General features: G+C 52.3%; 11 protein-coding genes across 11 annotated transcripts; 5 read left to right on the top strand and 6 right to left on the bottom strand.

Annotated features, from left to right (window-relative positions):
• Positions 1 to 122: 122 nt before the first annotated feature.
• Positions 123 to 476, bottom strand: A1O3_00282 (uncharacterized protein; the record flags this gene model as incomplete). Its single annotated transcript, XM_007730432.1, has 1 exon — positions 123 to 476. One exon carries the CDS (start codon positions 474 to 476, stop codon positions 123 to 125), a length of 354 nt encoding a protein of 117 aa, XP_007728622.1.
• A 1,917-nt stretch (positions 477 to 2,393) lies between these two features.
• On the bottom strand, positions 2,394 to 2,834 carry A1O3_00281 (uncharacterized protein; the record flags this gene model as incomplete). The annotated part of the gene is made up of 2 exons (XM_007730431.1): positions 2,394 to 2,614; positions 2,768 to 2,834. 2 exons carry the CDS (start codon positions 2,832 to 2,834, stop codon positions 2,394 to 2,396), a joined length of 288 nt encoding a protein of 95 aa, XP_007728621.1.
• A 2,910-nt stretch (positions 2,835 to 5,744) lies between these two features.
• On the bottom strand, positions 5,745 to 8,515 carry A1O3_00280 (uncharacterized protein; the record flags this gene model as incomplete). Its single annotated transcript, XM_007730430.1, has 3 exons — positions 5,745 to 7,091; positions 7,148 to 7,906; positions 7,961 to 8,515. The coding sequence occupies 3 exons, from the start codon at positions 8,513 to 8,515 to the stop codon at positions 5,745 to 5,747; spliced, it is 2,661 nt and encodes an 886-aa protein (XP_007728620.1).
• Positions 8,516 to 9,345: 830 nt separating this feature from the next.
• On the top strand, positions 9,346 to 11,478 carry A1O3_00279 (uncharacterized protein; the record flags this gene model as incomplete). Its single annotated transcript, XM_007730429.1, has 1 exon — positions 9,346 to 11,478. One exon carries the CDS (start codon positions 9,346 to 9,348, stop codon positions 11,476 to 11,478), a length of 2,133 nt encoding a protein of 710 aa, XP_007728619.1.
• A 510-nt stretch (positions 11,479 to 11,988) lies between these two features.
• A1O3_00278 (uncharacterized protein) lies at positions 11,989 to 13,920 on the top strand (the record flags this gene model as incomplete). Its single annotated transcript, XM_007730428.1, has 4 exons — positions 11,989 to 12,026; positions 12,078 to 13,531; positions 13,588 to 13,853; positions 13,882 to 13,920. 4 exons carry the CDS (start codon positions 11,989 to 11,991, stop codon positions 13,918 to 13,920), a joined length of 1,797 nt encoding a protein of 598 aa, XP_007728618.1.
• A 1,318-nt stretch (positions 13,921 to 15,238) lies between these two features.
• A1O3_00277 (uncharacterized protein) lies at positions 15,239 to 15,793 on the top strand (the record flags this gene model as incomplete). Its single annotated transcript, XM_007730427.1, has 1 exon — positions 15,239 to 15,793. The coding sequence occupies one exon, from the start codon at positions 15,239 to 15,241 to the stop codon at positions 15,791 to 15,793; it is 555 nt and encodes a 184-aa protein (XP_007728617.1).
• Positions 15,794 to 17,349: 1,556 nt separating this feature from the next.
• Positions 17,350 to 18,621, bottom strand: A1O3_00276 (uncharacterized protein; the record flags this gene model as incomplete). The annotated part of the gene is made up of 1 exon (XM_007730426.1): positions 17,350 to 18,621. One exon carries the CDS (start codon positions 18,619 to 18,621, stop codon positions 17,350 to 17,352), a length of 1,272 nt encoding a protein of 423 aa, XP_007728616.1.
• Positions 18,622 to 19,398: 777 nt separating this feature from the next.
• A1O3_00275 (oxidoreductase) lies at positions 19,399 to 20,594 on the top strand (the record flags this gene model as incomplete). Its single annotated transcript, XM_007730425.1, has 5 exons — positions 19,399 to 19,703; positions 19,869 to 20,178; positions 20,236 to 20,291; positions 20,409 to 20,517; positions 20,571 to 20,594. 5 exons carry the CDS (start codon positions 19,399 to 19,401, stop codon positions 20,592 to 20,594), a joined length of 804 nt encoding a protein of 267 aa, XP_007728615.1.
• Positions 20,595 to 21,292: 698 nt separating this feature from the next.
• A1O3_00274 (uncharacterized protein) lies at positions 21,293 to 23,374 on the bottom strand (the record flags this gene model as incomplete). Its single annotated transcript, XM_007730424.1, has 6 exons — positions 21,293 to 21,418; positions 21,523 to 21,646; positions 21,799 to 22,222; positions 22,290 to 22,604; positions 22,671 to 22,855; positions 22,950 to 23,374. The coding sequence occupies 6 exons, from the start codon at positions 23,372 to 23,374 to the stop codon at positions 21,293 to 21,295; spliced, it is 1,599 nt and encodes a 532-aa protein (XP_007728614.1).
• A 683-nt stretch (positions 23,375 to 24,057) lies between these two features.
• On the bottom strand, positions 24,058 to 25,275 carry A1O3_00273 (uncharacterized protein; the record flags this gene model as incomplete). Its single annotated transcript, XM_007730423.1, has 3 exons — positions 24,058 to 24,617; positions 24,726 to 25,158; positions 25,252 to 25,275. 3 exons carry the CDS (start codon positions 25,273 to 25,275, stop codon positions 24,058 to 24,060), a joined length of 1,017 nt encoding a protein of 338 aa, XP_007728613.1.
• A 590-nt stretch (positions 25,276 to 25,865) lies between these two features.
• A1O3_00272 (uncharacterized protein) lies at positions 25,866 to 27,599 on the top strand (the record flags this gene model as incomplete). The annotated part of the gene is made up of 3 exons (XM_007730422.1): positions 25,866 to 26,213; positions 26,293 to 27,045; positions 27,237 to 27,599. 3 exons carry the CDS (start codon positions 25,866 to 25,868, stop codon positions 27,597 to 27,599), a joined length of 1,464 nt encoding a protein of 487 aa, XP_007728612.1.
• Between the last annotated feature and the right edge of the window lie 273 nt (positions 27,600 to 27,872).

Raw genomic sequence — 27,872 nt, 5'->3', positions numbered from 1 at the left:
CTGTTCTCAATCTCATTCCTATTCCTATTCCTATTCCGATTCTCATTCCCGTTACCTAGTTCCGTTTCTGTAGTCTTCCCGCTCTTGCTACTCTCACGTATTCCTGAATATAGCACCACACTTCACAGCTTTGCTTTCCTCCCGTTCTCGTTCTCATTCTCATTCCCGTTGCCCTGTTCCATTTCCGGTTCTATAGGCTTCCCGCTCCTGCTCTCACCTATCCCTGTCTCTGAACGTAGGGTCGGCGTCAACGTTGGCGTTGTAGATCCTTGTGTTCGTGTTTGTGTTTGTTTCCGTACCCCCATAACCTCCTCATCCAACCATCCCCTCCCACCCCTCGCCCGAAACTCGCGCCTCATCTCCTCCCTCCAAGCCAAATGTTCCTGGCGCACCGGCACGTTGACTTTATGATGGTCGCAGGTGGCGTAGACGGTGTTGCCGTCGGGCGAGGTCATGGTGCCGCGGATCATGGCCATAGTGCGGCCGTGCTGGAGGACGTGGCTGGTGATGTGGATGGTTGTGCCTGTGGAGCCTGGGATTGTGAGCTAAGAACAAGATTGAGAACGGGATCAAGACGGGACAGGTCGGGATGGGATGAAATGAGATTAGATGGGATGGGATGGGACAGTATAGAGAGCTGGAAGGGGACGGGATGGGATGGGATGGGGCAGTATAGGGAACTGGAAAAGGACGGGATGTGATGGGACAATACAGGGAACTGGAATTAGAACTAGACTTGGAACTAGACCTGGACCTGAACTGGGCGGGATGGGATGGGATGGGACAGTAAAGGGAACTGGAATTAGAACTGGAGTTGGGGTTAGAGTTGAATAAATACTGTAGGTGATGGTGATGGTGATGGTGATGGTGATGGTGATGGCGAATATGAGGTATATAGAATATAGTGGAAGAGGAACAGGACATGTGGTAGGTTAGGAGGGGGGATCGAATGAATACTATTGGCAATGGTAATAGTATGGGTATGTGTATAGGTATGTGTATATGTAAGAGAGAGAGTGAGTGAGTGAGTGTGTAGGTGTGTGTGTATGTAAGTGAGTGTAGGTGTGTGCGTGTATATAAGTGAGTAAGTGAGTGAGTGAGTGTGAGTGTATGGTGTGTATAGATATGATATGCATTGATCAAGAGAGCTCGACTCGATCCTGCACGGATTCATAAAACAGTAGGACTCGGGGAAATATATTATAATAAGGGAGTAGGTGGATTAGGGGTCGCTGTCGCTGTCGCTGTAGGCTAGGTAGGGTATGATGTGATGTGATGCGATTGGATTGGACAGGATAGGATAGGATAGGATAGGATTGGATAGTGTGTGCACAGAGACTCAGATGGTAAATCCAAATTGCCCAGGTCTGTCTGCACTCTACCACTACCACTGCCAGTTGCCAGTCTTGTAGTGGTAAGTGGAAGTGAGCACTCTCTGTGCGTTGGGCAATAGACATAGGGGAGAGAAATTGGGCATAGACATAAACATAGGGAGGGGGGCGAAGGGAGTCTGTTTTGGCAGTGTCTAGACAGATTATGCAAGTACAAGTAGTGAACAAGGAGCAAGAGTAGCGAGTATATGTAGTCAAGAGTGAAAAATGGACAAGAGCAGCGAGTATATGTAGTGAAAAGGAGCAAGAGTAGCGAATATATATGTACTTACTGATCGGGATGGCACGCAGGTAGGAGATGTTCAGGGTTCGCGTGACCCCGCCGAGGAAACTGGATGGTGCGGAGTCTATGGTCAGCTATTTTTTCGTGGGTATACTGTGCTTAACGATTCGGTGGGACGACAGTAAGAGAGGGTGAGGGAGAGAGGGTGAGGGAGAGAGGGTGACAGAGAGACGAGAGGGAGAGAGGCTGACGGAGAGAGGCTGACGAAGAGAGGGTAAATGTATCGATAGGTCAAGGCGAGTTCGTTCAATTAGCCCATCCAAGAACGGCCTCAGGGTAAATCAGGTCGGTTAGACTTCAGTCAGACAGAGACTCGTCCAGAACTGGACTTAGACTTGTGGTTGCAGATGGCAAGAAAGGCCTATCTTAGAAATCCTTATCCCGTGGACTTGGGGGCCTCAGACCTAAGAAGCCCCTTGAACCCTGAAGAGAGGGAGAGAAAGGGAGAGAGAGGTGGGGAGACAGAGAGAAAAAGAAAAAGAGAAAGAGAGAAGAGAGGCCAAGCTACTTACTCCCAATACGCCGGCTTTGCGACAGGACAGAGCGCGATGGTCGTACACATGTCTATCATGGAGGAGAGGTCAGCTTGACTCTATATCCGGACCATTCACCAAGTAGTGGCTTGACCATTCACCAAGTAGGGTTTGATTTCGTGGCGGTGCTTCCGAATAAAAAGACAAGGATGAAGTGAAGGTGAATCTTAGGGAGGTGGCTCAGAATCAGGGGGTTTTCTTGGTTTTTGGTTTGTCTTGAAGTTGATGATCTGATCGATGAGGGATCATGTCATGTTTGTCCATGTCGATTTCATCCCCAACCTGGGTGTCGCTCACGCTGAGGATCAAGCTGAGGATCACGCTGAGGATCACGCTGAGGATCACGCTGAGGATCACGCTGAGGATCACGCTGAGGATCACGCTGAGGATCACGCTGAGGATCACGACTAAGGACAGACAGACATGATATCTGAGAAGGACAGACACGATATCTGAGGAGTGGATGGGGAAGAGGCAGTAAGAGCGAGAGAACAGAGTAGAGAGGTAAGACATATGGCAAGAAATCAAGAAATCAAAAAAAGGCCCTCTTCAAGACTCACCAAAGATTACCCCGGCAGCGCCGCCGTGCATGACTCCTATGACATACTCCCAGGGAGGGACTTGCATTAGTTATGTGTACGCGTGCGACAAGAACAGAGTACCAATATGGCAAAGACGGAGATGGAAGACGAAAAAGAAAGACGAAGCTGAATGCGTTGGACGTAGAGGTAAGGGATCCGCATCACCTCTGACCATTGACCATTGACCTCTGACCTCTGACCAGCTCAAACAGTCAAAGAGAAGGAGAGTGATACATTTACAAAGCCGAGTGAGGAGGACGCCGGACAAAAGGGAGCAGAACATGCCATGTGGAGATCCATCACCGCGTGAGTCCACCAAATTGAGAGAGAAAGGTCTTGGTAGGTGGATATAGTGTTAGGATTAGGGTTAAGGTTAGAATATAGGGGGGAAAGGGAAAGCAGCAAGATACAACACGCATAGATATTAGCGAGAAGGGAGGTTGAGGTTGAGGTTGAGGTTGACATACTAAATAGTGAGCAGGAACAGATGACCAAAAATTTTATCAGTTCAGGGGGTGGGTGCCAAACTTGAAAGGCGACAGAGACAAGACACCGTCCATCGGATAGATCCCGATGACTGGCCATACATACCGTTTATATTGGCATGGGAATCCGTGACGGTCAGTTCCCAATGTACCGAACCCTCGGGCCCTGCGTCCAGTAAGACCAGGCTCGTCATGAGGTCGACGTCGTAGCCCTGCTCCCCAGATCAGCCACCAGCCACCAGTCTAGTCACCATCACCAGCTGGCGTATCAACGACGACGATGGAGAGGAGATAGGGAGACGGAAGTAGAGAAGAGAAGAAAAGGTCCATGTATGCACACACCCCCTCCCCTTCCACAAGAAACAAGGAATCCTCGGTCATATGTGTCTGGTTGAGTCGGGGTGGAGCAGAATGACCAAACTATCGTGTGATATGTAGTTTGGAGCCATGCTTTGCATCCATGTCGCCTCGTATGTATGTACGTACCTCATATCCGGTCTTGAGCATGATATATTTGAACCTAGCACATGTAATGCATATAGTCAGTCAGTATCACACCCGTATAGTCAGTCAATATCAGCACCCGTATAGTCAGTCGGTATCAGCACCCGTATACAATCAGTCAATATCAGCGCCCGTACTCGGCTTCGAACTCGACAGGTAGGTAGATGATGGTCCCGCCAAAAATGCCAAAGACTAAAGACCAAAGACTTAAACGCCGGTCTGGTCCATGGGTCATGGGTATGGATGGGTATAAGATGCGACCAGCCATGAACGAATGGCCCATGGTCCATCGAATATCACAGATGGCCGCAGTTCTGCTGGTCGCGTACCAAGGGTCTTCAGCCTTCATGGCAAAGGACACGGAAACATTGACATGACTTGATTGACATGACTTGATTGATTGTACTGTACGTACCAATCGAGGGTTTCTTCCACCGCCGCTCTGGCCTTTGTCCTTGCCTTTGCCTGTTCCCGGGCGCCGACATGGACATGGTCATCGACATGGTCCGATGGAGACATGGCAGGTGGTGGTGGTGGGTGGTAGATCGTAGATTTCTCTTTAGGCTCGCTCGATCCAATCGCTCGTCTTGTTGTGGCTGTGGGTGTCACTCTGCTTATTTGTAGTGGGATGGGATGCCTTCGTTCTAGGCAAGGTGGATGTCTTCGTCCCAAGGTCAAGGTCAAGGTCCTCGATCGCCGTACAAGGATCGCCCAAGGCATAAAGGTAGGTTGCACGGCAAACTGACGGTGCTCGGTTCAAATCAGGAGAGGTGAGGATCGAGAATGAACCCACTTCGAGAGGGGACAATCATCAGTCCGAGAATGAAGATGAAGCCACTCCACCTCCTCCACGGGCCGGTTTAGACTGCATAGTCATACTATATATATTACTCACTGGACTTGAGTCAGTAGTAATAAAAATATCTCCCACCCATCTACCTACCCCCACAAACACGGATCACATCCGGGTGCGGGTGACAGGGCGTGAGATCACGGTCGCGGTCCGGCTTGGACCTCGGCAACTCAACTCATGGGTGATCGTGATCGTGATCTGGTAGCAGCCAGCCTTGGCTAGGTATGTACGAAGTACTGAATATAAGGAGCCTGAGCCTCAGCCTCGATACTGACACCTACCTACCTGTAGTTGACTAGATGGATGGATACCTGTACGGATATAGAGGAGATAGTTGCCTAACTCAGTGGCACACACAGCGTTCAAAGATGCTATTTTCCCTCCAGAGTCCAAGGCTCAGGCTGTATGCCGTGTGGAAATGAAAAGTCATAAACAAATCGAGTAGGCTGTCTCTAATTAACAAGCACGGATACAGTCACTGATCCAGACCAAGTCCATCCACTTGCAGTCTTCCCAACTTGACTGATCAAAATGGCGGATACACTGGCAGCGCACTTCGACTCTAAGTATTCAGGATCGGGATTGGTACCTAGACTAAATGAACTCATCTCCCTCTCCCCTCCCCTCCCCAGAACCAAAGGGCTGTTCCTCGATCTGCCCGTCCCCCCCCCACTACATCCTCTCTGCCTCCCAAGATTACACAAGAATGTCGTCGGTCGTGCTCCCAAGGGGTTCGGGCCATCGTCAAGCTGGTTGGGTCCGCTGGTCGTCGAGACGAACTGGACAGTGAAGTCGGATAGGCGAAACAACAGTGACCTCGAACTCTCATTTTCCCTTCTCAATCCACGCTGGCGATGGCACCTCATCTCAGCCCAACGCTATGCATCGCTTTTCCATTAAACAGTCATGTCAAGATCAAGACTTTTTCGGCTTGGACTTTTCTCATCTTCTCGGCCATGATGGGATATTATTTACACGAGAGCTGCAGTTTGCTGTAAAACACATGGCGCTCAAAAGAACGGAGCGCGCGAATCCTGCTAAACCTCGTCGAGTCTAGAAAGGAAGAATGGCTGCTGTGGTCGCTGACAAAGACTGCGCATGGCGGCCCTTGCCCTTAGTACGAGATCCGTTGATAGAACAACAGATAAGCAACCTTGTCATCCTTGACGGTAAACCTCGGGTTGGGGCTTTGCTTCCCAGACGAGTCTTTGGCGGGCGTGGCAGCACCATTGACCACTGCACTTATGGTCGATTTGGATCTCGAGTGACCATTGACCTGACTCCAGACCTTCTCCGAAGTGTCCTCATCATCTTCGTCCCCTTCGATTTGCTCGAATCGACTACCGCCGGCTTTGTGACGTTCCAGAGCCGCGGCAAGGACTTTCGGGTCTTCTTCACTACCGCCCTCGGCGACATCTTCGGGGCGTATGCGTCGTAGCAGCGTATCATCCATTCGAATCCACTCGCGGCCGTCCTGACGACGGATGTCGACGGTGTAATGCCCGCCGTTGGCGTTCTTGCCATGATGATAGATGACTCCGGTCAGTTTGTATTTCGGTAGTCCACCGTGAGCGATGAATTTGTTTCGAGCTTGCAGGGGAAACACTTCCTTGGGGATTTCCAGTTCGAGGGGATAGCCGACCTTCTTCCAGATCTTCTCCACGCGTTTGGTCGTGTTGTCATAGTGGAAGCGCTTCAAATGTAAGATCAACACGGGAGGAAGACTCTCAATAAAGATTTGTTTGGTCGCAGTGGCTTTCTGGCCTCTCGGCGTGTAGAAATCCCCTTGCATGCTCTCCGGACGAGTCAGTCCTTTCAAAGCGTCAATGATGTTGTGCACTTGAGGAGAGCCAATGTCCAGCTGCAGAGGCGAGTACGGCTCCAGAGTGACCGACAACTTATTGCCCGAAACTTTGAGCTCGGACCGAAGCTTGCCTCCGAAAATATTGGTCACGGGCGATTCGCCCGAGATGCTTCCAGATGACCGAGTGATGGCAGGCTTCTGTTTGTGTCCCACTTCCATCCAACCGACGTCGACTTCGACATGGTCAGAGGTATTCGAGACACTGTTCGCCGGAGTGGTTCGGCCTGAGCTTGACGAGGTGGTGGACCTCATGGCACGGGCACATTCCTCGTGCAATTCTTCCAATAAGAAACCAAGGAATTCTTGGGCATCCTGCTGATGGCCTCTTCGCATCTCCCGAAATCGAGGCAAATCCTTGATTGCGGCGTAGACATATTCGGGGATGAAAGACTCCCCATATTTTTCGTAGTCTTCGGCCTTCAACCGCAGTCGAAGTTGTTCCACAGATTTGGCCGAGCAAATTACTGGATATTCTTGAATAAACAAGATCACGGCATCAATCAAAGGCGTATCACTTTTGAAGGCATGAGGAGCTCTCTGAGCCACTTTCGCCAGCAAGTCATAGAAAGGCATGCAAAAGACAAGAACTTGCAACACCTGAATCATTCAACGTCAGTGGGAGCCGCAAACCAAACGAGCTGGACTAGGCTTACAGAATTCATGTAACACATATTCCCGGTGTTCACAAGACCCCGGGGTTTCAAGAACGAGATTTTACTCGGTGCGTCAACGACCGAGTTTATATCATTGAGGACATCGGCAAGAGTCTCCGTCTTTCCTGGCCCAGAGACGGTGGATGCATGGTTGGAAACGGCCGTCGTTGCGGACAAAGTCTGCAACTCCTCGGATCGGAAGAGGTTCGCCCAAGACTTCGGTGCTGGGGCTGGCGAGATAACTGGATCTCCCAGTTCGGACGCGTCCCCAGTGGTGGTTTCGGGTTGATGTTCCTCTGCGGAAGCTGGCGCCGGCTGTGTTGTCTGCGATTGAGTCGAGACGGTTGAGTCACGGTGTGCCTTGCGCGCCGCGGAAGGACTCGGTGGTAGAATCGGCACTGCTGGCAGAACAGGGCCCACAGGTCGTACTTTAGGTTGTGTAGGCGTCTGCTGAGAATTGCTTGACGGGGCGGGAACGGCGGAGGAAGGGGTGGTCGGCTGTGTGGACGGAGCCTCCGAGGGCACATCTGATGGGAGGGGTGTCGACGACTGTGTGTTGGTCTGTTCTGCTGTTTCTGCAGGCTTCTCATCAAGGACACGCTCTTCTTGTGGTTTTTCCCTTTCAGTGGTTTCTTCGTCCGGCGGCTCTATGGCAGGATAGACAACAGGTTCGGTGGCAAGTAGGGAACGAAGGATGCGTCGTTTCTGATGAGGTGCTCGCGGTGGGAAAGCGCCATCTTCGAATGACAACCATGGAACCTGCTCACCAGTCAGTATCTCGCTCTCTACGGCTCGCTCCCCATGAAGTCTTACAGGCGGATAGAATGGCTCCCTGGGTGTCTCGACTGCAGGGCTTTGGGCTTTTTGTGGCGCCGGTGATATCGAAGGTGAGACGGGAGTCTTTCTTGTATTCACTGTGCTCGAAGTGCTAAGCGGTGGAGACGGCGGTGTCTGCACCATCGTGGTGGACGCTGTTGATGCTGAACTCAACGGCGGTTGTGGAGGAATTGAGCCTGGCACGTGTACAGGATGTGGAGAAGCTTGCGCATGCGGCGACGGGGAAACAACCAAAGGCGCATGGTGAGGGCCATATTGAGGTGGAGGCATTTGATGCTGAGGATAATATGGTGGCCGGTTTGCATGAAGAGGATGCACATGGTGTTGCGGATATCCATACCAGTTTGGCGCGTATTGTTGAGGATACTGGGGTATCATAGGCCCCATTGGCTGCGGGTAGAACTGTTGATACCCAGGATGAGGCCTCATCGGAGGTGGAATAGGGGCATAGGAGCCATCGTGCCGCCTCTGGGGAGGCTGCATACTAGGCAAAGGGTGGTGTTGCCCATATGGGTGATGATTCTGCTGCATGTTGGTATAATCGCGTTATGATTTTCTCCGCCAGGACATTGTGTCAGAGCTGCGCGTCGTGACCAGTGTGATATTATCTTTCCGTCGCTAATCCCTACGCCGACACTCTGGTCCAAGCCATATTCCAGGACAAAGGGGCAATGTAGGTTGACGGCGAGGTGATGTGAATTTGGAGACGGCTGTGCCCAGGTAGGGAGTGGCAGTTCCGTCGCCTTCGAAGCTCTTGGAAGGAAGCAGATGGTCAAGACCTGCGGTATGCTCGTCGGCCTGTCTACCAACGTAGAGTGGTAAGTTGGTAGATGCGACAAGAGCGGAGAGGGAGAGGGGAAGGGCGAAGACGAGCAACGCAGGACAGGACGATTCAGACAATCGTGAATCTGGAAGTTGAGCTCGCACGTTGCGCAGTGTGTCAGTTAGTCAGTGCGGTGCCAGTGAGAGTGGATGGCCGATGGCCGATGGTGGCAGGGCGCTGCTAGTTCCGGCTAATAGAAGTGCGAGGTCTTAATAGCAGTGGCCATTGTGATAATTCACTGGTGTTCAAGACGAGAGCCACCTTACCTAAGCACGGTGGGTGGTCGTGACTCTGCTCGGGCCTGTGGCTACTAGTACTATCCGAACGCAGGTTCATGAGTTCCCCCTCCATCCATCTTCCCTCCAAACCTCCTCCTATGGCCCTTCGCTGCGGCGATTGTGGTACCTCTGACCTACCTCGCTATCGATCCGCCGCTCTGTCCCATTTCGTCCTCCCCTGCCCTTGTCGAGGACTCTCGTCTGCTTCATTGCCGACCCGAGGAAACACAGTCTGAGGCCACCCCCCAATTCCTGCAGCGATGTCATCCAGCGCCACCTCGACTCCTGCTTCAACTAAATTACCTCCTGCCTCGAATTCGGCCAATTATACGCAGACTCCCTCTTCTTCCGGTCTCGAGTCCTCTTCCAAACGAAGCAACAGCTCCGGGGGTTTTGGTTCTGGTGCTTCAACGCGTCATACCACCCAAGCGCGTGGAAATCAACCCCTCCGGAAACAGCATAAAACACAGAGAAAGCCACGTCTGTTAGTGGAGGATGTTCTTGGTGATTCTCCCGCCATGAGGTCAATCAATAGCCGCAAGGGTCAGACCTCGATCACTCATCTTATGAACTTCAGTCTACCTCCCCGCCCTCAGCAACACTATCAGCATCACTTCAATAACCGACAGCCCAGACGCAATGCTACATTCGGTCTCGGCTCCGGCTATCATGCTGTGGACAAGGCTCGCTATGTCCACGCCAATTACCGGTTTATTGTCCGCCCGGACCGGGAATATCACGCTCAGACAACCGATGCGGATGTGTATGTAAGTTGGGACGCAGTTCTACAGGTGCTCGCATCCGCCGAAACCCAGTCAGCCAGCTGTCCGATCTGCCTCTCAACACCCGTTGCTCCGCGCATGGCTAGATGTGGTCATATCTTCTGTTTGCCCTGCTTGATACGCTATATGCATTCCAGCGACGAGACAAACACGGTTCCAGAGAAACGAGCTCGGTGGAAGAAATGTCCCATCTGTGAAGATAGCATATACACCTCCGAGGTTAGACCGGTGAAGTGGGTTTCTGGCCATGATGCTAGCATGTTAAGAGAAGGAGGGGATGTCCTCCTCAAGCTGTTGATGCGTGAGCCAGGTACAACACTGGCATTACCTCGCGATACGGCTGATGGATATGGCCGCTCAGGTGATATCCCCTGGTTCCACGTCGCCGAGATGATGGAGTACGCTCGGTTCATGAAAGGTGGCGAAGACTACATGGCAGCCCAGTATGATCAGGAGATTATTGATATTGAAGCCCAGGAAAGGGAGGACGAATTGATGTTCGGCGATGATATTACCTGGACTCAAAAAGCGGTTCTGTCGATTGGAGATGCCAAACAGAAATTGGCCGGGCTCGGCAATCCACCGTCTACGGTATCGGCCGCGACAACCACAGAGACCGCTTGGACTTCCGAGTCCGGTGAGACAGCTGCCCACGGACGACCGTCAACTTTGACCGCTGCAATGAAGACTCTGTCGCTCGAACAAGGAACCAATCCCACCAAATCTACAAACACCATCACGACATCCGAGACTGGAAGCGCTCGTCCGCCGTCACATCCCTTCTATTTCTATCACGCGTTGCCTAACTTTTTCCTTTCGCCGCTAGACATACGGATCCTCAAAACTGCTTTTGGGGACTTTTCCTCTTTTCCGTCAACAATCCTTCCGCGAGTCGAGCATATCTCTACTGGGCACATCATAGACGATGACCTACGCAAACGGGCCAAGTACATGGCGCATTTGCCGTATGGCTACGAAGTCAGCTTTCTGGAATGTGATTGGACCGATATCATCAGCCCAACAGTGCTGGAACAATTCCGTGATGATATCGCAAGGAGACGGAAGCGGAATTCCGAAAAAGAGGCGCGTGAAGAGAGAGATAGGATCCGTGCAGAGAAGGAGGAAGACGATAAACGATGGGCTTCCGCAAGAAGGCGGAGGCCGAGCTCTGTCTCCAAAACCTTCAGCGAGGCAGATTTTCGGCCACTAGTTAACACCAACGCTCAACCGAGTTCTTCTCCTGGAGAGTCAGCTCTTGCCGCCACTCCTCCGTGGGGCAATACAAGAAAACATTCCTCGTTTGCCCCGTTGGCCAGTCCTGGGACAAGCCCCGACGCACCAAGAACCGTCTGGGGCACAGCAGCTGTTCCGGCCACGTCGCCAGTCCTGGTTGCTGCGCCTGAGTCCGAGTCTGTTTCGCGCGATGACGGCTGGCTTCAGGGCTGGGAAATGGACTTGCTGGACGATGGCGAGGCAGTCGCCATGGTCGAAGCCAGTCTCGCTGGTGGAGCCAGCTCCAGCTCGCAGCCTCGACCCTTCGGCGGGCAAGCGAAGAAGGGCAAGAAGAAGAAGATTACATTGATGTCGACGAATAATAGACGGGGTGCTTGATGACCGGCATGGCATTTGAGCCTGACGATTCGACGAAATGTGTATATAGTAGGGTCACGGTTGCCCAAGTTGAGCGCTTGATCGAGTCCACAGCACAGCGCATCTAGATGGCTGGAATGAATATATCGATGAGACAGAGGCAGATTTGTCTGCCCCATTATTACAAAGGACCTGCCCCTAAGCCCCTAAGCCCCTAAGCCGTTGCTTTGTCCCTTGCGTAAGGGCGTAAGTGCCTAGGATCCCGATCCCCAGATGCGCTTGGACGTGAAAGGGGGCGGTCAGTACGTACCTAAGCACGTGGTTTGGCGGTTCGGTTGTGCGGAGGATGGTGACTCCAAGACTCCACTGGATAATTTGGTAAACACAATCTCGCGTCCGCGCGGTGAAATTCGCACTTCTTCCGAGTCGCGCGATCACTTCCTTCTTCCCTTTTATCGTTGTTCATGGCTGTGCCGTGCTAAGTCGGTCGTTTCCTTTTTTTCATATTGTTATCAACACGCTCCTTTCATCATGACGGTCACACGCACCCAAGCAGGAAAGACGCCTAGGTATGTCGTCGCCTCACCTGCTCCCTCACTTCTCACTAACAGAGGTGACAGAAAAACGGTCTACCCTGACTATGTCGAGACCCCGGGCACCTATCGGAAGCCACGCACACGAAAGGCGGTCGTTGCTACAGAGGACCCCGATCTACAAGACATATCCACGGGCTCAGAAGACATCATCGCCGGGGGCAACGGCACAAGTAAACGCAAGCGGAAATCTACTGCCGCCGTCAACAATAAAGCTCAGGAACTTGTGAATGGTTATGCTAATGGCCATGCCAACGGCCATGCTAACGGCCATTTCAAGACACAGCCAAATGGAGATGGAACTATCGGCAAGCCAGCTCATGAACAGGCTGTCCCGCCTGCGCAGTTGGTGGACGGCTGGCAACCCGGCATGGACCCCAAGATCGACACATCTGGTCACTTCGAATTTGGCGGGCCATGGGGAGTAACAGCCATGATGATCGGTTTCCCACTCCTCATGTATTATATGTGGATTGGGGCAACATACTACGATGGTCAGCTACCGATGCCGAAAGAAGGTGAGAGTCTGGGAGAGTTCATCCGTGGGCTCGTTCGGATGGCCTACTCTGGTGCTTGGCCATCTGCGAAGGCCTGGGCAATGTACTGGACCTTTCTCATCTTCGAAGGAGCTTGTTATTGCTTGATGCCTGGTATCTGGACCAAAGGCAAGCCGCTACCCCACGAGAATGGCCGCCGACTGGATTACTACTGCTCCGGAATGTGGTCGTGGTGGACGACCATCATCGTGGCTCTCGGCCTACACTTTTCTGGTGTCTTCAAACTGTACCAGATCATTGATGAGTTTGGACCGCTCATGTCCGTGGCCATTCTTTCGGGCTTCCTCGTGTCTATTGTTGCCTACTTTTCGGCCATCTATCGTGGCAAGCAGCATCGTATGACCGGGAGCTTTCCGTACGACTTTTTCATGGGTGCCGAACTCAATCCACGCATGTTCGGGATCCTCGATTTCAAGATGTTCTTCGAAGTCCGCATGCCCTGGTTCATCCTCTTTCTCACAACATTGGGAACAGCCGCCCGACAATATGAACGATACGGCTACGTCTCTGGGGAGGTGGGGTTCCTTCTCATGGCCCATTTCCTGTACACCAACGCATGCAGCAAGGCCGAAGAGTTGATTGTCCCTACCTGGGATATGTACTACGAAAAATGGGGGTTCATGCTCATCTTCTGGAACTTGGCCGGCGTGCCTCTCACCTACTGTCATTGCACCGTCTATCTCGCAAACCATGACCCAAGTACCTACACCTGGAACAAATACGCTCTTGCCGCTCTGTTCGTGGTATATTTGTTCGTCTATTGGGTATGGGACACTACAAACAGCCAGAAAAATCGGTTCCGGGCCAAAGAAAATGGCGGTCTCGTTCTTCGCAAGACATTCCCCCAGCTACCCTGGCAAACGGTCGAAAATCCCAAGGTCATCAAAGCGGAAGGCGGCGGCACGATCCTGGTAGATGGATGGTGTAAGTTACTTGGTCGTTATCTGTTTGTTGTTATTCTGCGGCTGACTTGTGACTAGATGGCTATGCCCGCAAAATCCACTATACCTGCGATCTGTTCTTCGCGTTGTCCTGGGGGGCAGTGACCGGCTTCCGGTCTCCTTTCCCGTGGTTCTACCCGGTCTTCTTCAGTGGGATGATTGTACATCGAGCGCTTCGGGACATTGAGCGTTGCCGCAAAAAGTATGGGAAGGCATGGGAAGAGTATGAAAAGCGGGTGCCTTACCTGTTTATTCCTGTTGGTCTCCGTCATCCTTACATTGAGCAGCGCACTAACAATTTACCAGTATGTGTTTTGATCCTCCCTTCGGCAGTCCGGCCATGGTCACCTGTCGGCAATTTACGGCAGCTAGCAATAGGGATGATCCCTGAAAGATGTGCTCGTTGTTTGGTTTGCTAGACGACGTGATCTCTGCGCTTGATATTCTTTTGCCACAAAGGACCGCCCACAGGACACAACACCCGTTACATAACTGAAGACCAGACCGGCATGTGCTCTAATGTCGACCTAACTAGTCGAGGATCACTGGCATGTGTTAAGTGAAGTCGCGCTTTCTGCCGTCTATCTATTATAATACTCTCCTGTGTCAAAACTTTTCCAAACTTTCACCGCCACTCTTCTTTCTCTTCCACACGAGGAGTATCACAGTCTTTGTTGAGAGAGCATTCGAGGGCCTTCCCGAGACCAATTCGGGTATTCTAGGTACGTACTACTTACTTTCCCGTCATAAGAGAGATCGACGAGCACTCGATCTTTCCCTTCAGGCTGCGCCCTCAACATCAACTCGCTTCTCTTTCCGTCCATTATATTGACGAGTTTGACAGCAACGCAGTTTCCTCACTCTCCCACCACGATTAGTTGCCAAACTACTGCGAAGTCGACCGATAAAAGGGGGCAACGAAGTCCGTCAGAGACCGTCACCTTCAGAGCAGAGATCTACTGTGCACTCCCAAGCCTTGTGTCCTCAACTCCCGACTCTACACTGATAACTCGGCGGCGGGACCTCCGTCAACTACGCTCGCCCAATTTTCACTTCATCACCACTTCATCCAACTCCAGATACTCGCGAATCCCTCCCTGCGATCACTTCATCCTGTCATCCTTGCAATACTCCACACTTCGATAACTGTATCGATCTCAAGAAGACAACGTTCTGCCAAGTAGATACAGATCGAGACATCGTGCCTGGTAAGAGTTCTTCTCCTCACTGCTGACTAGCTCAGATCTTCTAACTCTTGACAGACACCATGTTGCTCACAGCATTGATGACAGTAGTCGCCCTGGTCCTGGCCACGTCCTTTGTTCCTACCGTTGCTCTTCCGCCCATCGTCGCTGGCATTACCCTCAACAACATGGGTTTACCGTCAGTCCTGCCAACGATGTCGGTGACTGGCATTACCACCCCTCCTCCACCGCCATGGAGCATCCTGTCTACTATCGGGCCGATGACTTCAGATTCATCTAGCTTGACCTCATATCCGACTGTTAGTACTTCAGAGCCTGTCACCTCGGTCATACCAACCTCTACCTCACTCATGGTGTCTTCGTCGTCTGCCTGGTCCCCAGGAGCAGCTGCAACGAGTGAACTGACCACGAACTTCACTACGGTTTCCTCTCCCACGATCTCCCCAGCGAGCAGCATGACTACACCGGCCGTTCCTTCATCTACCATGTCCCCTGCTCCAAGCGCAACCAGACCACAGACCCCTGAGCACCAGGTCAAATCTCGAGTCATCAAAATCGTTGCCATCGTGGTTCCCACTGTGGTGGTTCTCCTTCTCATCCTCGGTGCGCTTGGCTACTGGTTGATGAGTCGCCGTCGGGAACGAAAGCGGGTTGACAGTCTGGCGAGGAAAGCCAACTGGTTCGATCAAGAGTACATCGACAACATCAAAAAACAGTTCGGATGCTTGGATCAGGACAAGGTCGGTGTGCTTGATAGAAGCAGTCCCAGCAACGCCGTTGACGGAGAGGAGGTTGTTGTGAGAAAGGTTCGGGCACCTGACCGAGGAAACGATAACCAGACACCTTCACAGGCGAGCAAGCGACATGGAGTGTGGCTCAACCCTCTTGGCATGCATTCGATCGGGCCCAGCGCCACTGATCTGAACTCGTCCGACTTTGAGCTCTCTTCTCTCAGCAGTCGTTCTTCCACCGGCACCACCGGCACCGTGGTCGTCTCTCGCGCAAAGGAGAGCGACCCCGAGTTTCAAGACGGGGAGTGACGAGGCCGAGGCAAGGCTGAGGCCAACGAGAGAGCCCGCTGGGCCGTGTTTGTTGTATCAAATAGCAATGCGAGCTAGACAATCAAGACGATGGCCAATTCGCCCTCCCTAATCCTGTCGTATTCCTTGACCGTCGTGTTCATCGGCATTCTATGGCCATGGAGCGGCCGTCCGTTCTGACGATAACGTCACGTGTCTCGTTACGATGAGTATCTGGTCGCCGTCGTGCCAGATAATAAAAAGAATCCAGCGATATAAGTGTTTCAGCATGACATGGCTATAGAGCGTCCGTTCGTTATAACGACAGTATCACCTATCTCATTACAATGAGTAAATGGTCGCCATCGTGCTATATAAGATATAGAGTCTAGTAATTCTATCACGTATTCTTAGTATTCTATAGCTATAAAGCGGCCGTCCGTTCTGACGGTAATATCACCTATCTCGTTACGATGAGTATCTGGTCGCCACCGTGCTAGATAATATAGAATCCAGCGATAGAGGTGTTTCAGCATGACAAGGCTATAGAGCGGCCGTCCATTCTAACGATAACATCACCTGTCTTATTATAATCAGGACGCGGTCGTCGCCGTGCTATATATTATAAAGAGTCCGATGACTCTATCACGTATCCTTAGTATTCTATAGCCACGGAGCGTCCATCTGCTCTGACGACAGCATCACAAGTTGTCTAGTTACGATAAGTACGTGGTCGTCCGCCGTGCTATATAATATAAAGAATCTAATAACTCTATCACGTGTTCTTAGTATTCTATATCTATAAAGCGTCCGTCCATTCTAACAATAGAATCACAAGCTGTCTAGTTACGATAAGACGTGGTCGTCCGCCGCGCTATATAATATATAGAATTCAGTGACTCGGTCGCGTGTTCGTGACTGATAGATTAGACATCTTACCACTATAAGCGGCCGTCCGCCTTATCGACAGCATTATATATATTCATGATATATATAAGTCGTCCACCCTCTTATATTAGAGCAGAAATTAGGTAATTCGGTGCTGTGTCTATAGTAACTAGTTTTCCATTATTAGTCGCCCTTTCAAGATCTTAAGGTGTGTATCTATCAATAGGACAAGGACAGAGTCATACATCTATAGGCTACTATGTTTTAGTCGCCCTTCTTTCTACTCTAGAACAATAGACCAGGCGTACGCTCGTGTTAGATATAGGCATAAAGCGTATATTAGATATATTTCAGAGGATGAAGATAGACACGAGATATGTACTAGACCTAAGCCCTACACGGTAGGAACAGGGCAGGCACGGGATACGATAAAGCGAGACAAGCGATTTGGTGTTGTGACTGTGACAGTTATATACACCAAGTGGCTAATTCGCGAGTGAATTAGTTACTTCGTCCTTTTTGGCGACTGTCGTGGTGTAATAGTCTAAGTCAACCGTGACAGTGACCCTCCCGACAAAGATTGAGATGATCCTCCTAATGTTAGACACTTAGGGTGCGTGCTTCTCTTTTGTGCTTCTTATGCTTATGCTTCTTGTGGGTTTTTGTGTTGTTTTCTGTTTTATTTCTTTTCACGTGAGATTCTTCCTTGCCCACTCCTCCACCGTTTCCATCTCGATCCCAGCTTCCGCGCTCCACGTCTCTTCCTTGGGCCAACTCACACCTCTGCCCTCAGCGAAGACGACTCGATACCGCTTCAGCTGATCTTCGGGGTCCTCTCGGCTCTCTTCGCGCAGGTACTCGAGTGGCCATACTCTGCGGGTCACCGATCGGCCTGTAGCCCGGGCAATCGTGTCCGCGAATTCGCCGTACGTCAGCGTGTCGCCGGCGATGTAGACGGGTTGGTTGATGGGCGTATGAGGATGAGGATCGGGGCTGTAGAGGATGGAGGCGGTGCATTTTGCGATGTCGGTCGCTGTGGTGGTGGTGATCCAGTCGTCCCAGGAGTTGAGGGCTGTGATTTGGATGCTGGGTTGGGTGCTGTCGCTGTTTTTGCGAGCACCAGCACCAGCACCGGCACCAGCACCACCTCCCTCTGTATCTGTCTGTGCCGTTTGTGCCGTCTCGCCTGGACTCAGAATCAGGACTTGTTCTTTGGCTGGCTGATCTCCCTGTTGTGGCTCAACTGCTACATCAGCCTTTCGGTGTGACACCCCCTCCCTACGTCGCTGCACAACGCCCCAAAACTCCTCAAACAAGAAACTCATAAAGATGCCACAACTGACAATGACCCAGTCGACCTTCCCTTGGGACCGTAGCAAATCCCGCACGTCCAGCTGCTCGCTGAACATGCCTTGGCCGCCGGCGCGGGTGATGGTATCATAATCCGCCCCGAACTGCCAGGGCACGTAGAACTCGACGTTACCATTGCCATTCTCACCCTCGTTCCTATGCTCGTTCCCCTTCGCGCTTGCCATCTCCGTTTCTGAGTTGTGGGCGGATGCGGATGCTGCAGCCCTTAACACCGCCCGGGTCAACTTGGTCATTGTGCCCGACGCGGCGCCAAAGCCACCCGCATGCAGAACCGTCGTGTACCCACCGGCGCGGAGCATGGTGACCAGTTCATCTTCGGACCAGGCTTCCAGATCCGCCGCCACGAGGTCGATGGCCTGGCTGCGAAACCGGTCTTGCTGTGCGCGCTTCTCGGGCGTCGGGTTGCCGAGGGTGGTTGGGCGCAGGGCCAGTGCAACTTTGGTCCTCGATGGGTCGTACTGTGGGTGCGAGGTCAGCGCGGCTAGGATCGCCGTGCCGAGTTCGCCGGCGCCGATGACGAGGATGGAGGTTGCGCGATGAGGAATGGGTATGGGGATAGGGTTCTCATTCTCATGCTCTAGTTCCGACATGGTCGATATGATTGTAGTAGTGGTTGTACTGTGTGTGTGACAGTGTGTAAGTGTATATGAGTGTGGGTGTGCGCGCGCGTTAAATACTATATAGTGAATAGTATACGTAGTATATGGATACCTAGGTGGATTTACGGATATACGGTACGGTAGCTATCCCTTGTCTCCAAGGTTCAATAGTGGCAATCTCTCTCTCTCTCTCTGCATTGACCAGGATATTGTGGATATAGATACATCATTACTAATGTAAAGGGAAAAGCCAAAACCCACAGCCTCGCGGGTCGGACAAAACGCTGGCTTAAGCCCGGGTCCCGCCTGGTAAGGTTCATTGGGCAACATACTGTACATACAGTACCTACTGTATATACTGTCACTCCGTGGCAAACATATAGCCACAAGGCTGTTACTGTCACTCCATGGCCACCTAACAAGAACTGGGGCAAATACATAGCCACAAGGCTGTGCTAACACTATGGGCCTGGGCATGGTCTACAGCTCCGAGCTTCCTGCATGCGGGTTCGGCTTCCCGCTGTCGGCGCCGAACTAGAAGTAGAATTCGGGGTTGATGATATATCCTAACCTTGACCTCGGTACAGAAGTACAAGTACTCGTACTCGGTGCATCCTGATGCCAGCTTGGGCGGGCCCTTTCTTTATCAAGATCAGTAAAGAGAACATTACTGTAAGTCACGGCCTCTGTCGTAGGCTTGTCTCTGGATCACCGGTACTGCTTGCACTTGCACCGTCAAACACCAACGAGACGGAGGCACGAAGCACGATGTCAAGCGCCATGGCAGAATGGCTCGCGGGCAAGACCATCGTCGTCACAGGTGCGTCTTCTGGGATTGGGCGTAGCACCGCGATCGAGTTCGCGCGCACGTCGCCCAGGGATCTCAAGTTGGTCATCACCGCACGACGAGTGGACCGGTTGAAGCAGCTGGCTGAGGACATCAAGAACCTGGTCGGCGACGGGGTCCAGGTTCTCCCCGTGAAGCTGGATGTCAGCAACCCAGCCGACGTGGCGGGGTTTTTGGATGGGTTGCCGGCAGAGTTCAGGGACATTGACATTCTTGTAAACAATGCGTTGGTCTTCCCCTTTTCCTGACATGCATGGGAGGGCGGCGAGTCGAATCGACTCGAATCCAGCATCTTATTGCTGTGTCGGTGTCGTCCTCCTGTTCCTGTTCCTTTCCCTTTCCCTTTCCTGCGTCTAGGTCTATCTGCTAATCAGGAATCCCACCGCTCTAGAGGCTTGGGTCGAGGGGTTGCGAGAGCCCCAGATATCGCCATGGACGACGTGCGACTCATGCTCGACACCAATGTCCACGGCCTCATTGGCATGACCCAAGCAGTCCTCCCCGTCATGCTGGCAAGATCTACCCACGGCGCCGGCGACATCATCAATGTCGGAAGCATTGCTGGGCGGGAGCCCTACGCCGGCGCCAGCGTCTACTGTGCAACGAAGGCCGCGACCAAGAGTTTCACCCAGGCTCTCAGACAAGAGCTGGTTGCCTCGAGGATTCGCATCATTGAGATTGATCCAGGCCAAGTCAAGACGGTACGTGGAGACGAGGCCAGATCTGGAACACGGTTTACCCGCTGACAACCGCGGCAGGAGTTCTCTGAGCATCGTTACTACGGTGACAAGAGCAAGGCGGAAGCAGGTTATGCGTGAGTGCAAGACAAAGACCCATCCACCATCCATATCTTATCCCTCGTCGTTCTTTCCTTACACAGACACTGGAGCTCAAGCATGCGTCTATCTATTGACGCTGACACCCTGTCCAGAGATTGTGAGCCTCTAACCGCCGAAGATGTCGCCGAACTCATCGTCTTTGCGGCGGGGAGGAGAGAAAATGTGGTTGTGGCCGATACTCTGATCTTGCCAAATCATCAGGTGAGTGAGTCAGTCACGGTTATACTTTACTGTATCCGTACATTCCGACCCAGTTTGTCGCGTTTAGGCCATTCTAAACACAACCCAATTCAATCCCCTTGATACTAAGCAACCCAATCCAATCCCCTTGATACTGCAGTGTCACTTTCATTCCTTGCACCAAAGATCAAAGATGGAATGGGATTTACCGTCGACAGTAGCTGACCAAGACTTTTCCATCAAAGGGGTCTGCAACTCTGATCCACAAGAACATATAGATCATCCAGGATGGTGTGTTTATATTGATAGCCCAGTATCTGCCTGCCTACCAAGATCCTTCAGAAACCCAGCCTGGGCACAGATTCTAGTCTGCGAACACAAGACCTCCTAGGAGAAGGGTACGCACTATCCACGACACACTTCTATGACCATTGTGTTTATTTTCACTTGAGGTGAAAGTGTCAAACTTAGGCATTCCCAGCCTTGCTCTTTAACCAGAAGGCTGGTCTAGGTATACTATAATACACTATATAGTCTGGGCTCCCCCCCATACCTTGAGAAAGAATATGGCACATTTCAACCTTTGACAGCTTTACCCTTTCCTTTACCCTAAGGGACCTCAAGGTACGGAAGTGAATGTGATGTACTCTACATCAGGGCACTGATACCTATTACTCAACCCGGAAAGATTTCGTTTCCTAGAATAGGCGTCGTCCTTTGCACTTGTACTCAATCTCGCAACCATTCCTACACCCCGCCCTCTGTACTCAACCTCTCCTCCAAACTTTTCTTAATCTCAGGCAACACCCTCACCCTCTGTACGCTTTGCCACAATCTCAACGTGTTCAGTCTCAAAGGCCTTGGGGTCGGTCATCTCGACGCTTTCTAGATCCCTTTGATAGACGGCAACCAACTCATCGTCCTAGAGCACAAAAAGGTTCATTAACATCATGTCTAGTTTCGGGTTCAGGTCCAGCATCTTGAGATTTGTCCGGGATGAGATGGGGATGGGAATTGGCGACTTACCCCGAAGATCTTGGCCACTTCTTCCAAAGGAAGCCTCCGGGTGTCTGGGTAGAACCAGAAGATGGAGACGACTCCCACGAACGAGACGCAGATCAGAGGAAGGAAATACTTCCAGCCAATGGCTCTACTCCTCGATCAGCAATTGGAAGTGCATTGTTAGTGTAGGGTAAGTGTATGGCAAGAGTCAGAGTAGGGCAAGTGTAGTGTAAGAATAAGAGTAGGTTAGGTGTAAGAGTAAGAGTTAGGTAAGTGTAGGGCAATATGCAGACTACTCACTTCAAACCAGCCGCACAAGGCGCCAGCCAAATCACATTGGTCAGAGCATGAACCGCCAGGCCTATGTTGAGCCCCATAGATCGAAGATGGTTCGGATAGATCTCTCCCAGAAAGATAAAGGTTGGTCCGTCCAGGCCGAAGGAGAAAAACACGGGGAAAAGGAACATCATGGCCACCGCGGCTGCGAGCGCACCCTCGTTCGGCACTGCCTGGTCAACGAATAGGGCGATCAGGACACTCTCAACCACCAAGCAGACCAGGCAGCCCAGCAAGCCGAACCCGGCGGTGATTTGGCGTGGGAACAGATCGACGGTGAAACAGGCACCGACGCACGATGCCCAGGAGATGGTCATCCATCCCGCGGTGAAAGATAACTGTTTGGCTGGCCCGTAGCCGAGAAGGCCATAGAAGGTCGATGCATATGCTTTTGACTGATTAGTAAAATAGACACAGAGAGACAGAGAGACATCATTGTTCATGACCGCACTTACTGACGATGACGAGCACTCCAGAGCTTTCAATGAAGAAGATCCAAAGAGACCCGTAAACGAGACGTTTCCGATACGACTTGTTGGTGATGAGGGAGAGATACGACGACTCGAGTTGTCTGTCCAGCTCCAGCTGCTTCTTGATCTGATAGAACTCGGCTTTGGCGTAATGGTCGTCTGGGTCGTCGGGTCGATTATGTAGTCGCTTGAGGACGGGCCAGGCTTCGTCGGTGCGATCTTTGGAGATGAGAAACCGCGGCGATTCCGGCATCCACTTCAGACCACACAGGAGGATCAGAGGAAAGGCGCATTGGACAGCTGTCGGGCCATCAACATTAGACATTACACCTCAGACGTTTTTCCAACGTTTGGGGTCAGCTTCACCTATAGGGATTCGCCACTGGATGCCACCACTGCCATGGGCGTAGTAGAATCCCACTCCGGTCCAGCAAGCGACGAGGTATCCAAAGACAAACATGGCCGGATGGATGTCGACCAACATGCCTCGGGATCCAGGAGGGACGATTTCGATGATCCACAACGGCACGCCGGCAATAAGAATATATCCTCTAGATTCAATTTGATGGGTCAGCGAAATCGAAATCTCCAGAAGTCACAACGTTGCCGTGACTATAGTGCATGTGAACTGGGATGTGGACGTACGCCATTCCACTGAAAAACCGAAAAGTGATGAACATGGCAACAGCCGTACTGCCGGCCAGTAAACCACCACTGATGACCATCAGGACCGCTCCGAGCCCGATGGCGCGCACTCGCCCCCATCGATCGGCCACGTAGCTGCCCAGGAAGGTGCCAAATACTCCTCCGACAAAGTAGAGCGAAGTGATGGCTCCCTCCAAGGCCGAGGCGTTCGAAGCTGTGTCGAGCTTCATGTATGTGATGAAGGACGGCTGGCCCAGCGTGGTCGAGATGATCGATGCGCTGTAGCCGTACGAGAGGGACCCAATCGACATGAACAGAATCACTGCCACGTTGTAGGTTGTGTAGTGTCGTCGACGCTCGGGCGCGTCGGCCGCATGGGGCGCCGAGACTGGAATATCAGTAGCAGTATCAGTATTAGTCGTCATGGTGACTTTCCACTGTTATTCTTTGCTGATGCTGATGCCGGTGCCCAGCCCTCTGATCAGGAGGGCAGGGTCGACGCCTTTTGAACATGTTCGCCCGCAGTCCATGACAGTGAGTCCGTAGAAAGTTTGGCCCCTTCCCGTTGGAACTCACATCTCGGCGCCGAATACAAACAGGGGGAAAGCTCGGTCGGTCGGTTCTCCAGGGCTAGATTGAGCCAGGGCATGATAGAAATTGCGGAGAAAAAAGAGATCGCGGGGGAGAGTTGTGGGGTAATAGGGTACAGTTTATTCCTTGTTGTAGATACGAGACGGAACGTGTGCATGTGTATGTGTATCTGTATATGATAGAGTTTCGGTCAAAGTTCAAGCCAAGTCATCAAGACCGAGTGATATACGGATACTATACCAAAGCATCCATGTCACCTCCTCTCCTACCAAGGGAGTCGGTGCCGGTGCCGACTCAAGCCTGAGACACTCCATGACATGACCATGACCGGCCCGATGACCAGCCAGTACCAGTTTACAGTATTTGCTAGCTCAGCAATCGAGTTGTCTGGGGCCAGGCTCAGGTTCAGATTCAGGAACCACTTGACTGGGATGGATGGAATGGCAGTTACAGCAAACGAGGAGTTCTGGCAGAGCTGCTTCAATGGCAAGAGACCGGGAAGTATTCAGCAGCACATTCAGAAGAGAAAGGCTATCCGCGTGGTGACTTTGCCCTGTTTCAAATCTTCAACGATCGACTCGAGATCATCCAAATCCCGGAAATCGACGTCGGGAACAATGTTGTGCTTGGCGGTGAAATCGATGGCCTTTTGCATCCGTCGCGGAGTGCCGATGCTCTCGCCCTTGATCCTATATGCGCCCAAACAGAAAGGCAGGGCCGAGATCTCGACCGGCTTCGGTGGAAGACCGACCAGCATCAGAAGACCGCCGGTTCGGAGGATGGCCGGGGCGCCTGCATAGGCAACATTGGAACCACTGAAGACTGCGGCAGTATGCACACCGCCGTTGGTGAGCGCTTTCAGTTCTTCGACATAGTTCTCGTCGGTGCGCGAGTTGAAGACGGCATCAGCCCCGAGTCGCTTGCAGACCTGCAGCACACTGTCGTTGATGTCGATCCCCACCACTTTATATCCCATGGCTTTGGCGTATTGAGTGGCAAACTGGCCGAGGCCACCGCAGCCGACGACGGCGAGCCACTGGCCGGGCTGCAGCTCGCAGCTGTCGATGGTATTGAAGGCTATTTTCAAAAGTTTCCAAGTTAGCAATGCTACAAAGTGGCTGTAGGCGAACTGATACTGATACCAATGAAAGGGGTAAAAGATTGCTGTGGATGGGATGCCCTTACCTGTGATTCCAGCACAAAACAACGGAGAAGATCGTCTGATGTCCATACTACTGGGCAGTTTGGCCGCGTTTTGCCAGTTCACCACGGCATACTCGGCGAAGAAGCCGTCGGCCATGAAGCCTTGGAAGAGTGGCTTGCCGGTGGTGCAGAATACATTTTGGATCGAGCAGCCTTCACACTCATAGCAGCATCCAATGACATAGAGAAAGCCGACCGCATCTCCCACCTGGAACCCTCTGTTCTCGGCTCCAGGCCCCATCCGCTCGATGTAACCGACCCCTTCGTGGCCCATGGTGAACGGCCCACCCGATGCCGGCCGGGTGTCCACCATCAAATCCGAGTGGCACAGGGATGCCGCTCTGATCTTGACGAGGAATTGGTCGTGGTTGGGTTCAGGGATCGGCACGTCATTTATCACCACCTTCTGGCTCGTCTGTACAATGTCATGTCTCCCGTCAACGTAAAATCATGGAACATCCAGCGTAGTAATAGTGGTCATGCAGGTCAAGTCCACTTTGTTACTTACCATGTCAAACTGGGCGGCCTTCATATTGGCGGTCGAAACCCTAACCCTAACCCTAATGGGCGCAAATAGAGTGCAACGAGGGCAACGGGGAGGTTGTACTGTAGTACTGTAGTATGTATAGGGTACTGTAACCGTCGACAACGACAGCGACAACAACAATTGAACAACGAGGGGATGGCGGAGCATGTATCGGTATCACAACATCACCAACCGAGGTCTGGGGATATATAGAGTACAGTACTGTAGTGTACATAGTTTACCCCACAATTCTTGTTCCGGGGTTGGGGCAAGGCAGTCGTAAGGCCAGCAGAGAAGCACAAGTCCAAAACACCGAGCAGTTCGCCGACCGACCAGACCAGCTCGGCCTCGTCCAACGCGGCTCCCGGGCCGGGACGGTCACTGAATCCCAGCTTCTGGTAGAGCCGTTGACTAGTATACAGTAATTATTCCCAGTAGTATGTATGTAGTGCGCACACATGGCCCCAACCGCTCTCCTATTTTACTGCACAGTCTTGTAGGGGCAGACTGTTATCATAACGTCCGACCATTCTCACACCGTAGTCACTAGATTTCTCTCGTGGCGCCCAATTCCAAATTACAGTAGTTCATCAACCATGGCGTTCAACTTCTCCAAGGATAACCTTCCTAAGAAGCTCTTTATCAACAATGAATATGTCGACTCGAAGAATCCGAACAAACTCGCCGTCTACGACCCCAAGGATGGCTCATTGGTTGCCGACGACGTTCCTCTAGCTGGCGAGGGGGATGTCGATGCTGCAGTCCTCGCTGCCGTCAAGGCTCTGCCTCGCTGGAAGAATACTCCAGCGACACAGAAAAGGGACATAATGCTCAAGTTCGCCGACCTTCTAGAGCACCATGCAGCAGCTCTGACAGAGCTGACAAGAATCACGCTGGGATCCCCCAAGGATATGGGTAAAGGCGAGTTGAAACTGGGCTCTGAGGTGCGTCCAAGATGTTCTTTCCCTCGAGGGGAAGTCCCAGGGTCAGTGTGCTGACGCTGAAGGTGGCATGGGTATCCAGTCATTTAGGTATAATGCTGGCTGGACCGACAAATTTACAGGCGAGTCCTTGCCTCAGGAGGATGGATTTCTCAAGATCATCCGCAATGAGCCTCTCGGAGTGACGGCAGGCATCACGCCGTGGAACGGGCCGATAGCAACCATGGGGTTCAAAGCAGCCCCGGCGCTCGCCACGGGGAACTGCTTCATCCTCAAGCCGTCGGAAAAGACGCCGTTTGCCTCGCTCGCCATCGGGGCCCTCATCCAAGAGGCCGGCTTTCCACCGGGCGTTTTCCAGGTCCTGAGTGGCGACGGCAGCACGGGCGCCCTGATCTCCGCGCACATGCGAATCCGCAAGGTCAGCTTCACCGGCAGCGTCGCCACGGGCAAGAAAGTCCAGGAGTTGGCCGCACGGTCCAACCTGAAGCGAGTCACCCTTGAGCTGGGCGGTAAGTCGCCCGCGGTGGTGTTCGATGACTGCGATTTGGAGAACGCAGTGACCTGGACGGTGCGAGCCCTCACGGCCAATACAGGCCAGATCTGTTACGCTGCCACTCGGGTTTATGTGCAGGAAGGGATCTATGACAAGTTCATCCAGCAGTACAAGCAGAGGTTACAGGCACTCACAGGGTCAATCGGTGACCCGGAGCAGGAGAGCACCGCCATCGGACCGGTAGTGGACGAGGCACAGTTCAACCGTGTCAACGGCTTTATTGAGCGCGGACAGCATGGCCAGGGCAAGCTCCTGGTCGGTGGCCGGCGGGTGGGCAATAAGGTATGTTTTCATTTTTTTTTTCTCTTTTTCTTTTCGCTCAGGTCCAGGTAGTGGGCTGCCTTCAACTTGGACTATGAAGGTCCCGACTCGACTCGACTGGCTTTGAAAGATGTGCTCCCATGCCTTGCGGGTCTTGGATTTGATGTCTAAGACATACAAGAAATCCTCGCTGACAGGGAACTTCTTGCTAGGGCTTCTTCATCGAACCTACCGTCTTCACCGACGTCGACACCGCCTCGGAAATCCATTGCCAGGAGATCTTCGGCCCTGTTTCGGTGGTCAAGTCGTTCAAGACGGAAGAGGAAGTCATGGCCTTGTCGAACGACACCAACTTCGGTTTGATGGCCGGCGTCTTCACCCAGGACATCAACAGAGCACTCCGCATTGCGTCCGACTTTGAAACCGGCATGGTGGGTGTCAACTGCGTCAGTCTGATGATGCTGAACTCGCCGTTTGGCGGAACCAAGGAGAGCGGCATCGGCCGTGAATGCGGCATCCATGCGCTCCGGGCATTTACTGAGACGAAGACCATCATGGTGAACTTGACATATTGATCTGCCCACTGACAGCCTCGGTGAAAGGCTGGGCTGGACTGGGCTGAGTGCCAGTAAGGGGCAAGGGCGGCAAGGACGACGTGGTGACCTGGGAAGTGGCTGGCAGGATCGTACTCCGTAGACGATTCAAGAGTAAAGAGAATTGCAGAATCAGAATGGTACCCATGGATGATGGATGAATCAGCCTCATCATTTCTTCAGATCAGTCCTATCAACAGTAACAGCATGGGCACGGTGAGAGATTGATTGAATTCGATTACCCAAATCGCAAGC

This window comes from Capronia epimyces (assembly GCF_000585565.1).
Source record: "Capronia epimyces CBS 606.96 chromosome Unknown aczIQ-supercont1.1, whole genome shotgun sequence".
NCBI lineage: Eukaryota > Fungi > Ascomycota > Eurotiomycetes > Chaetothyriales > Herpotrichiellaceae > Capronia > Capronia epimyces.
Note: the sequence above shows the minus strand (reverse complement) of the source record. Positions and strands in the feature narration are given on the sequence as shown.